At 43.7% G+C, this 12,735-nt stretch overlaps 1 protein-coding gene across 2 annotated transcripts in view; it reads right to left on the bottom strand.

Moving 5' to 3' along the window:
- Positions 1-3,081: 3,081 nt before the first annotated feature.
- C4H1orf21 (chromosome 4 C1orf21 homolog) overlaps positions 3,082-12,735 on the bottom strand; it is a 57,602-nt gene continuing 47,948 nt past the window's right edge. For both annotated transcript variants that reach the window (XM_069968975.1, XM_069968974.1), the window contains 3 exons: positions 7,348-7,424; positions 5,381-5,441; positions 3,082-3,647 (listed from right to left, as the gene is read on the bottom strand). In XM_069968975.1, coding sequence (XP_069825076.1) covers positions 3,609-3,647; positions 5,381-5,441; positions 7,348-7,424 — 177 coding nt within the window. In that variant the 3' untranslated portion in view covers positions 3,082-3,608. The remainder of the gene's footprint in view (positions 3,648-5,380; positions 5,442-7,347; positions 7,425-12,735) is intronic.

Genomic DNA, 12,735 nt, shown 5'->3' with positions numbered 1-12,735 from the left:
TAAAAAAGTCTTCCTAGCACCGATGTAAGAGGTGGCTATACCATTATTGTTGGCCACACACCATTTTCGTCAGGACTGGCCAATAGTGTTGAGTGAATTTGCCGAAGGTTCAGGTTTGGTAACATTCGGCATTGTACTCCCAGCATCTGGTGAAGTTGAATGTCGCCCTTTGGCTGTATCCATGTTTTCCAGGACTCTCTAGGGCGGCATTCAACTTCTTCAGATGCTGGGAGGCTTGCTTGAACAAACGTTGCCAAACCTGAACGTTTAGCAAATTTGCTCAACAGTATTGGCCAACCATTTGTGTGTACGTGGGTCCCAACCTTTCCCAATGGCAGATGTTAGGAGAAAGGATTGGGCTGTCCAATTGAGGGGAGATAAGATGCCACCAGGGACATCTGGCAACCGCCTACCTGCCCAACACCTATTCAGAACTTGTGCATGCTTGGCCGAGACTAGAGTCCATGCAGATGGGGAGGAATAGTCAGGAACAGTTGTCAGCCAAATGATCATTCGACCGACCAGACCAGATACTACAACGTTAAAAAAATTAGAAGACTTAAAAGGTGCTTATCTCTTATGGAAGGGGTCCATTTGCAATGTTTTATACACCACATTATACTAAATAGTGAAAAGTACATACTTTTTAAGACAGGACTGTAACTTTTCACAGCATCATCAAAAGTTTAAATTACTAGTGGTAGAGTAGATCTACCGGCCTCTTACCGTATGGAAACATGATGACTACACAATCTACTTACAGATCAGGTCCATAGATTTGGGTCAATTCAGAATAGGAAGACCTTTCCTATGCAAGATATCGAATGGCCCCAACAAGTGAATTACAGCGAGGTGAGTGGGATCTGTCATCTAAGGCTTAATTATTTTTGCTCAGTTTTCTCAATTCAGTTAGATGTCAATTGATGTCAATGGGAAATGTGCGTAGCAATCGGCACGGAATTTTTGAACTGCTATTTAGCTTAAAGAGCCACTGTCATATTTTTTTTTTTGCAGAAATCAATAGTCCAGGCGATTTTAAGAAACTTTGTAATTGGGTTTATTAGCCAAATCTGCCATTATCTGTATGTAAAAAGCCTTTTCCCAGGTCCCCCCCTCCTTCCTCTTTTTCATCCACTCTGAAAAATCTGAAAATTGTGACTTGTTGCAGGAGACGTACCCTGTCTGTTCTAGGGAGAGGGGAGGGGGGAGGAGGAAGGAGGGAGTTAGCCGGCAGCAGAAAGCAGATAACAGAGGATTACAGGCACGGAGCTGGGTGACAGCTGTAATCCGAGCTCAGACAGGTCACTGGTGATGGTCAGAACAGATAACGGGTGAGGGATTTGTAGATTAACTCTTTGTTGTCCTGTTTTGGTCTTTTCTTTAGCTCTCTCCATAGGAGAACAATGAAGACAGGGGGGAGAGCTTCAAACTGCTTTTTCATGATAAAAATGCATTTTTCGGATAATAAACCCAATTACAAAGTTTCTTAAAATCGCATGGACTATTGATTTCTGCAAAAAAAAATTTCACGACAGTGACACTTTAAAGGGTTTGGTATTAATGCTATGGTGGTATTAATTGGGACAATTTTTTAGTGATTAACGATAAACAATCTCAAACGACCACCATAACAAACCATCTTAAATCATTCACCCTATTACACAGGACGATGGTTGTTACTTATGGTCGTTCTTACGTCGTGTTTCCTACTAGGCTTCATCGAACATCTGAAAAATCTAGGTTCGATCGAACTCGAACCTAGCCGGACCTTCCGTATTTGATTGCTGAAGCCTTCACGGTGCGGAAGGAGGAGACATCTCGGGGACTGCCTGGAATTCCGGGATACAGCCTATTACCTAGGCGGAATCCCGGAATTCCAAGCATTCCCCGGGAAGTCTCCTCTTTCCGCACGGACTGTGAAGACATCAGCAATTAAATGCGGAAGGTCTGGCAATAGTTATAACACTGAACGACGTTCGAATGATTTGTGAACAATCAACGATGAAAATAAGTCCAGATTTTATCAGACTATCAATGATTTCTCGTTGGTCGTTTAATCGTTGCCTGCTATTACACAAAACGATTGTCACTTAAATCCGAACGATCAAACGATAATCGTCCCGGCCGTTAGACTAGCAGGGGCCCGACTCACGCACCCCTGCTGATCGACTGTTTGTAGGGGCTGCACCACTACTAAAAGTACAGCGATGCAACTATGAATGCTACTAAGTCCCGATACATATATGGCCGATGCATCAGGCTCTAAAACTGAGCACACATATGGTTGTCATCCGGACTTTTTACAATTTTAAGAGCGGAGTAGGAAAATGGACCAGTGCGATGTAACCCCTGATACGCCAGATGGGCAACTATGGGATCAGCTCTGGCACCAGCACATCCAGTGTTTGTCTACCATGTCAGAGGGAAACTGAGCAGGATCATCGGGTAATTGGGAACAGGCCCTAAACATTGAAGAGGCTGCACCACTCGCAAGTGTGTGGAATGCTGGGAATTATATGCCCACCAATCTTATAATAGTGACGGTCTATCCTTGGGATTGGCCATTGACATCCGGCTGAATAACCCCTTTAAATACAATATTTGGCACCAGTTGGTAGTGACTTCTTGAGTGCCAGTTTTTAGGCACTGTGGTCTTTTTATGTTTTTACAAGACCATAGATCTGATTCTTGAGGATGAAAGTGGATGCCATCATAATGCAGTAGTGGGTATGCCGTCATAGGCTCTGACCTGTACCGGGTTTACGTACAGATGGAGCAGCCCCTGGTATGAGATGAGATAGGTGCTAAATATTCATGATTTATTTCTTAAAGCTAGATTTTTAATGCAAATTTACAATTATGGAACGGGATTGTTATAAAAAAATAAAATAATAATAATAATAATTTGGATATGGCCACATGGAACCCAATATGGTAATTTGGTATCTTACAAGTCATACTTGACTTGATGTAAGGAAATCTGGCTTTGGACACCAATTCCACGTTAAGGAGGCTGTCGCCATGTCTACATTATGCAACATTCATGGACAAGTCTTTCCATACACAATGAAAATGCACAAGCAACATAAAACACAAATGTTTATTTTAGTAAAATAAAAATATATATATATAAAAATGGGAAAAATATTCAAATGGACATGGACACTAATATGTGCAACGAACCGCAGACTGAATGTCACCATAGTGTAACGGGAGAGGACATAATAGGCAGGTATCCCCCAACATTACTTCTGCCACTCGTCATCTCTCCAGCAGGGCGGCGCCCTCTTACTGTTCGCTGGGCTAAGAGTATCTAAATACCAATCTGGAAGCATAAAAAACAAAAAAAATCTCCTGCTACAGTATGTCAGCTCATTTTCAGATGTCAAGCAGCCATGTTTAAAGAGAATTATAAGCCATTGCTAGATACAGTATTGTAGTCTTCATCGACAGAACCTTAGATCGGTATAGTTCGCTTTGAAACATTGCATTTTGCTGCCATGTGATTTTTGTTTTCAGATCTCCTGGTCATAGGTTGTTTGATAGAAAATATCCAGTGGGTAGTACATCATAAAAGATATTTACACACTTTCTACAGGAGATGACGCTCATGTGATGTCCTCCTCTTCTGAGCAATAATCGCGACCCTTCAAGACAAACAGTAAGAAAACGGTTTCACGTACGGGTTACTAGGAGATACTGATCGACATATTGTAAACCTATTATACCAGCAATATGATTCATGAGCTTAAATGCCATCCAGCTGTGGATGTCGTAATGGAGACAAGAAAATAGGTTATCATTAATTATAGTGATATTATGCTAGCGGGATTCGTCAGCTTTGCATTGGCCTTTTTTATTATGTGTTTGGTTAGAACTATGTTAGAACATAGCCAATAAAGTGAACATTAATACAAAAAAAAAAAAAAAGTGGTTTCCCTGCAGGTTTCTGGGGAAGGGAGACACCTTCTTCCTGTGTTTTTGGAGAAGAGAAAGAAATGAAGCACAGTGTCTGGAAAGGGCCACATTGGATGTGACTCCCTCTCAAGCTCTGAATATGAGGAGACTGGAGTAAAGAGGAATGTGACAGGAAGGACGCCATCAGATTGGTCTTATGTCCCACACAAACAGCTGTATGGTTATCATATGGCTTATTGTGACCAGATATATGGGACTGCAGCCTGGCTGTGAGACAGACCATGCACCTCTAATAATGTGACTGCAGCCTGTGAGACAGACCCTGCACCTCTAATAATGTGACTGCACCCTGTGAGACAGACCCTGCACCTCTAATAATGTGACTGCAGCCTGTGAGACAGACCCTGCACCTCTAATAATGTGACTGCACCCTGTGAGACAGACCCTTTACCTCTAATAATGTGACTGCACCCTGTGAGACAGACCCTTTACCTCTAATAATGTGACTGCAGCCTGTGAGACAGACCCTTTACCTCTAATAATGTGACTGCAGCCTGTGAGACAGACCCTTTACCTCTAATAATGTAACTGCACCCTGTGAGACAGACCATGCACCTCTAATAATGTGACTGCAGCATGTGAGACAGACCCTGCACCTCTAATAATGTGACTGCAGCCTGTGAGACAGACCCTTTACCTCTAATAATGTGACTGCAGCCTGTGAGACAGACCCTGCACCTCTAATAATGTGACTGCAGCCTGTGAGACAGACCCTGCACCTCTAATAATGTGACTGCAGCATGTGAGACAGACCCTGGACCTCTAATAATGTGACTGCAGCCTGTGAGACAGACCCTGCTCCTCTAATAATGTGACTGCAGCCTGTGAGACAGACCCTGCACCTCTAATAATGTGACTGCAGCCTGTGAGACAGACCCTGCACCTCTAATAATGTGACTGCAGCCTGTGAGACAGACCCTGCACCTCTAATAATGTGACTGCAGCCTGTGAGACAGACCCTGGACCTCTAATAATGTGACTGCAGCCTGTGAGACAGACCCTGCACTTCTAATAATGTGACTGCAGCCTGTGAGACAGACCCTGCTCCTCTAATAATGTGACTGCAGCCTGTGAGACAGACCCTGCACCTCTAATAATGTGACTGCAGCCTGTGAGACAGACCCTGCACCTCTAATAATGTGACTGCAGCCTGTGAGACAGACCCTGCACCTCTAATAATGTGACTGCAGCCTGTGAAAAAACCCTGCACCTGTGACTGCAGCCTGTGAGAAAGACCCTGGATGTCTAATAACATGACTGCAGCCTGTAAGACAGACCCTGCACCTCTAATAATGTGACTGCAGCCTGTGAGACGGACCCTCTACGAGTGTGGAACATAAATTACAGCTGACAGATTCCCTTTACCATTACTTTGTAAAATATCAGATTTGCCTTCATTTACCTTTTCAATTTTTTCATCCAGCATTCTGAAAAACTCCTGCTGACTTTCGGAGATGTGTATGCTGAAGGGGGGAAAAAAACAAAGAAATTCTCAATGAATACATAGCTTATTAATGGTAATAAATCACCAATTTACATTACAACAATCGGTAAGCAGAAAGCAACTAAGAAGATTTGCATACTATATATACTACCAAGACAAAAAGATGTGGGCCCTTTAACCAGTTACGTATAGTCAAGCCGTGTAGGACCAGGTTCTGGAGATTTTCACTATGTGATAAATGTACTATATACAGCTGGTAGATGATGTGCCAGAAAACTTCATTGCTGGAATGTAGAAAAATAATGTCCGGCGTCAGATCACCAGTAGGAAACGATTTTCAGTATAGATGAGGGCAAGTGGAGTTGGATGCCACTCTAAGGGGCCTATTCCACCGATTGATAATCGGCCGATTCGGTCGATTAACTCGCCGTGTAATGAACACAAAGATCAGCCGATGACAACGATTATCGGCTGATCGTTGATATATGTTTGAACCTATAATTGTTGGACGCTGATCGTGCATCGCTACGTCTAATAGCGGTGCATGGCCAACGGATGACGATTTACATTACCTATCCGACTGCAGGGCTCCTCTTGCTCCTCTTCTTCTTCCCGGGTCCTGCGCGCTCCAGCTTCAGAGCGGCCTGTCTGAGCTGACAGGCCGCTCAGCCAATCACTGTCCAGGACCGCTGTGGGCAATGATTGGCTGAGCGGCCTGTCAGCTGGGACAGGCCGCTCTGAAGCTGGAGCGCACGGGACCCGGGAAGAAGAAGACCGCAAGAGGAGCTCTGCAGCCTGGATAAAATGTATAAAGCTTAACGTGTCACTGTCGTTAAAATTTTTATTTCAGAAATCAATAGTCCAGGTGATTTTAAGAAACTTTGTAGTTGGGTTTATTAGCCAAAAAATGATTTTTTTTATCATGAAAAAGCAGTTTGAAGCTCTCCCCCCTGTCTTCATGGTTTTCCTATGGAGAGAAAAAGTAAAAGCAGCAAAGAGTTAATTTACATTCACGTCGTGGGCTCTCTCCTCTGACAGTCACCACTGACCTCTCTGACCTCTAATTAGGGCTCTGAATAGCCCCTCCACTGAGCAATCCTTTGTTCTCGGCTCTCAGCTGTCGCTAATCTCGCTCCTCCCCCCTCCCCTCTTCATAGACCAGACAGATCCGACTGATGAAAAAACAGTCGAGATTTCCTGATTCTGAGGAGTGGATGACAGAAAGGAGAGGAGGGGGGACCTGGGAAAAGGCTTTATACTTGCAGATAATGGCATATTTGGCTAATAAACCCAGTTACAAAGTTTTTTAAAATCGCCTGGACTATTGATTTCTGCAAAAAAAATTTATTGACAGTGACACATTAAGCAAGGGCTGCAAGGACATCGGAAACATCGGGCCGTGTAATAGGCCCAGTAAACGAGCGCCGATCTAGCAGATCGGGGCTTGTTTACAGTTATTATCGGGCCCCCATCGGCATGTGTAATAACACCCTAACACTGCCCGGAAAACATGGATACAGCCCTAGGCCTTAGGCTGTATATATGTATTCCAGGACTCCCTAGGGCTGCATACAACTTCTTCAGCCACTGGTAATCAAATGCCGAACTAACGTGCTTGAGTTGCGTTCATCTCTAATCTGCAGACTTTTTTTGCAACCAATCTCACTGGATAAAGTGCTAGGAGATCTCGGGGTGTGATACCGGACTTTCAAGGGAACCTTTCATAATTTTTATGCTCCCCGAGTCAGAGGAAAAATGAAACAGAGACAGGGTGTAGGATTACAACATAGTAGTCAATGGGGTGGTCCCGGGTGGCTACTCTCTTGGACACTCCAGCCTTGAGTAACACGTCTCTCTGTGTATAGAAAGAGATTCGCTGGTGGGCCAGGAAGCAGCTGCGGGGACTAATTGTAGACGTAACTTACTTTATTCGATGATGATTCCCCGGCCCCGGAGCTTCAGTGTTATTTTTAGGTCGAACGGTATGAGTGGCGCTTTTCTCCTACGATACAATAAATACAATTGTACTCAGAGATATTGCAGTCATTTGTAGGCAGAAACATTCAGTAACCGTCACGGTCACACAGTTATAGGCAAAAGCGCAGAAATCAAATCCGCAAAGGACTTCGAGTATAAACTGGTTATATTAGGCACAAACTAGAAACGTGCCGACCAAAGATGATTAACATAATACACAGGAAAACTGAGCTTATATTCTACTAAGCAAAAAGTATATAAAATGCTCCTATATGATATAGCAACAAATTCCTTCACTCCACAACTGGGTCCAACAGGTCCAGGTAAAAAAGCAAGGCAAAATAAAGTACTAAAAATTTATTAAAAAACGACACAACGCATTTCGAGATTGCACCGATCCCTTTCTCAACATGATATAAACCTTAATATGAGTCTTAATCCTGACTGACTTGTGAAACACGTCGTAAGGTAAAAAAAAACAAAAAAACAATGGAATGAGAATCAGGCTATTTTCTGGGTTTATCTGAATTTTTTTTTGTACACATCACATGACATCATGGGGGCTTGGCCGGGGTGGGTCCCTTCTAACTTCAGCTTGTAGAGCTCATACTTTCTATAAGTTTAGTATTTCCCACAATGAGGAGAACCTGTAAAATCAGGGGGGGTCATCATCATGAATAGCCAGCATGATGATCAGGACCCACAAGCACCAAAACTGTGCAGAACCAAGTCCAGAAGAATGTTGGCCCCACAATAAAGCTCTGAGAATTTGTCTGAAGTTCTTCCAGATGATGTAATAGAAGTTTAATAAAAATACACACTAATACGACAATTACGTGTTTTATGGGTAAATTCCTTCTTCATCAGACTGGCATGCTCATGAGTCAGTGACAATATCCCAAAGTGTGCTAATATTATAAAAAGGCGGAATATTGCAAATCTTAAGCGCACTCTGGTTCCTCTGAACCCGGACTCTCAGCATTTTATTACAGGTGGCTGAAGAAGTTGGATATAACTTGTGGCCTATGGCTGTATCCATGTTTTCCAGGACTCCCTAGGATGCATCCAACTCCTTTAGGTCACCGGTATTCAAAAGATAAGAGTCAGAGTTCAGAAGAATCCGAGCATGATTGAGGTTTGCTCACCTCTACAGAATATATTTGGGCCAACTTGGTAGACATGTTCGGGATAATTAACATCTATCCAACAATTACCTAGGAACCACACCTGATGGGAATGCTGGATGCACTGCATCCAGCATCCTATCTGCTACTCTACCCACTGCATCCAGCATCCTATCTGCTACTCTACCCACTGCATCCAGCATCCTATCTGCTACTCTACCCACTGCATCCAGCATCCTATCTGCTACTCTACATGGTCAAATGGGGCATGGCGTTGACATGTTTTGCTTTTTCATTTAGTACAACCAAGCTGGAGGGAAACTAAGTTGGATTTCTAGACTTATGTGACCCTTTCCTTTAATAGACACTGTCTCTAAATGTAACTTTTGACATGACATGTCAAAAGTTATGGATCAGAGTGGATCCTGCTGAGACCCCCTTTGACCATAAGATATAGCTGCGGAGACTGTATGTGCAAAACTATATACTACATGTATACAGGACCTCCACCATCTATATACTAGAGGTATACAGGACCCACAAACTATACACTACAGGTATACAGGGCCCCTTAACTATACACTACAGGTATACAAGACCTCCACCAACTATACACTACAGGTATATAGCACCTCCACCAACTATATACTACAGGTATACAGGACCCTAAACTGTACAGTACAAGTATACAGGACTCCCAACTCTACACTACAGGTATACAGGACCCTCAAACAATACACTACAGGTATACAGCACCTCCACCAACTATACAGTACAGGTATACAGGACCACCCAACTCTACACTAAAGGTATACAAGACCCCACAATGATACACTACAGGTATATAGCACCTCCACCAACTATACACTACAGGTATACAAGACCCCCCCAACTCACACTACAGGTATACAGGACCCCCAATGATACAATACAGGTATACAGCATCTCCACCAACTATAAAATTCAGGTATACAGGACCCCCAGACTATACAGTGCAGGTATACAGGGCCTCCCAACTCTATACCACAGGTATACAGCACCTTCACCAAATATATACTACAGTATATAGTGGTATATAGGGCCCCTGGTGATTTCCCCTTAAACAAAAAAAAACCAAGGGTATAGATTGGCCTCCTGGGCACTCTTGAAACAAATCTAATTAACACACTGATACTTTATACCTGGGCAGCGTCGGGTACATTTTCTAGTTGAGAATATTAACGGACTGCACGGTTGACCAGGATGTTTGCTCGTAATAGAAGATGTGCAGCTGTCATATGATGTAAGCAAGATGAGGTAGGTTTATTTTACTGGTCCATACTTGAAAACAAGACTTCCACACTGGGAAGCTCAATGGGGGAGATTTATCAAAGGGTGTAAAATTTAGACTGGTGCAAACTGCCCACAGCAACCAATCACAGCTCAGCTTCCAGCTCTGGTGGAAGGAAAGAGGAGCTGCGATTGGTTGCTGGGGGAAGTTTGCACCAGTCTAAATTTTACACCCTTTGATAATTCTCCCCCAATGTGTTTTGTTCTAACGTCATCATTTTTATAGAAACAGTTGGCGGTCTCACGCGTGGCGGTCTATACTGTGCCCGACTGCACATACATTGCCTGAGGTATTTTAGAGAAAAAAAGTTAATTTTTCAGAGACCTGGAAAATACTATGAGAGATGTTTCCAGGGTTATGACTCGACCTTAGGAGCTATGTTTCCCATCTAACTTTGCGGCAACGACTGACAATATGCCGATAATTACATCTAGGTCTCATTTCCTTTCATCTCTGGCTCTTATAAAGCTCTTTTCTTTACGTGACCTCAATTAACCTTCACCGGCTTTTGATGTCTTCACCTTTCTTTTCTTGCTGCTTTGGTCAAAACCACCATTGCTCCAAACCTTGTGCTTTAATCCTTAAAAGCCGGAGTCCGGTAAGGATTACAGAGAACCTGCTCAACCGGGGAAGGAAGATGTGCTGAGAATGGAGAAGAGTCCTTCGTTTAATAGAACCTAAAGTTTTCACCTTTTTCATGAAGTATGATAAAGCAAGGCCCAGATATAGGGAAAGGACCAGGGTTCGAGTCCCCGGGGCCTCCACTAAAAATAACACAGACGGCAGTGGTGACATTCACACTTGCCGTCAGGGAACAAGCCCTGGACTGTAACTTTACTTTTAACTGTATCTGCATCTTTAGGCTATGTTCACACTACGTAAAACTACTGAGGTAGTTCTCGCCGCAGAACTATGGCCGTAGTTATGCGGTGTGGAACAATGCCTTATTTTCAATGGGATCCCAGCCGGAGCGTACACACATTGTATACGCTCCAGCCGGGATCCCATGCATAGCCGGAAAAAACTGACATGTCAGTTTTCTGCGGCCGGAATTCAGTGAATTCCGGCTGCAGAAAGCCCTGTCAGTTCACACAGTGAAGTGAGCAGCTCCGGCCGCTCGCTTCACTGTGGTCTATGGGAAGCTCTGATGCGGGCGCGCGCTGATGCGCCCGCATCAGAGCTCCACGGCCGGAAAGATCACCCGGAGATGATCCGGCTAGAGACTGTTAAGGCTGTTCCGTGAACATAGCCTTAAGGTGCAAATACAGTGAATACAAAGGCCTGCTCTGGGTGTGTGACCCTTTCATCCCCCTCAAGACGTCTTGGGGTGAAACATGTCAGGCTCTGGGGTGGAGGTCATAGTCATAAGCTAGTGGTTTGCTTTTTTCTATGTCTGGTGAGATTTACTTTTATTTGTTGGTTTTTTAGACCTGTGTGAATTGATGCCTATGGTGTTTTATTTAGGGAACTAGATCTTATTTCTAAATGTATAAATCTCTCTCTGTCATATATAGTATATACACACACACACACACACACACCTTATCTATTGCCGCCTTTGAATTGCACCAGTCACTTTATTACAGCATATGGCACTTATACGATTGTTGAATTTATAGTCAGTGACCATGACCACCATCCCCCCTTGTGTTTTTTTTTTTTTTTTAACGTTTGAGAAATATTAAAATTGAGATTTACGACATGATATGTCTATTATTCCCTTACCTTGTGTTATGGGATTTTTATAGGTGTATGAGTTATAGTTTTGTATCCCAAGCAATGAGTTTTGTGTTATTGGATTTGTAGGTGTTTACATGTCTATGTCCTATGCCAGGGAAATGTAGGGTGCAAACCTAAAATAGTTTGTGGCCAAGATGGCGGAATAGATGGCAACCCATTGGGGGAGATTTATCAAACATGGTGTAAAGTCAAACTGGCTCAGTTGCCCCTAGCAACCAATCAGATTCCACCTTTCATTCCTCACAGACTCTTTGGAAAATGAAAGGTGGAATCTGATTGGTTGCTAGGGGCAACTGAGATAATTCTACTTTACACCATGTTTAATAAATCTCCTCCTCTATTGTGCCTGTCTGTATTATACTGCCAACTGTAAAAGCCACAGTAGGCCAGCAGAATAAGATGTTCTGTGCGTGGTGGGAATGGGGATAGGTAAGTATTACTTTATTCATTATATGGGGGGCATAATTATTATTGGGTAGGCCACTATGTGGGTCAAAAAAGGAGTCCGTGGAGCCTCGGTTGCGAGTCTGAAAACACAGGATAGCCAGATATCACAAGCCTGTTGCCACGGGGTGCCTCCAGATGGGGAGAGCACCACACCACCCTGATAGGTAGCCCCTAAAGTCCCACTCGGTTGCGAGTATTGGAACATAAATAGGGAAACAACAGGGTGGCCCCTTTTGTGTCAATGTTTAACTCAAGGTGTGAGTATTGTGACATGACAAGGGCTTGCCAAGCCAGGAATCCATCCACAGACCGCTGTTTCGGAGTATTTGCCCTTCGTCAGTGTGGAGCAGGATTCTGGCTAGTTGGGTCACTATTAGGCTATGTTCACACAACGCATTTTTTCATATTTCTACGGCCGTTGTTGCCAATTGCAACAATGGCCGTAGTTAATACGAGAAAATACGTTGGTCGGCAGTCTATGGGATCCCGTCCGGAGCGTATACACTTAGTGGCGCCGCAAACAACTGACATGTCAGTTTTCTGCGGCCGCTATTCAGTGAATAGTGCCCGTAGGAAACCATGTCAGTGCACACTATGGAGCGTGCGGCTGCTCGCTCCATAGTGTGCTGAGGGGTGTTCTGATGCGGGCCGTGCTGATGCGCCTGCATCAGAAGTCTGAGTGGGAAAGATCATCC

This window comes from Dendropsophus ebraccatus, chromosome 4, assembly GCF_027789765.1.
Source record: "Dendropsophus ebraccatus isolate aDenEbr1 chromosome 4, aDenEbr1.pat, whole genome shotgun sequence".
NCBI lineage: Eukaryota > Metazoa > Chordata > Amphibia > Anura > Hylidae > Dendropsophus > Dendropsophus ebraccatus.
Note: the sequence above shows the minus strand (reverse complement) of the source record. Positions and strands in the feature narration are given on the sequence as shown.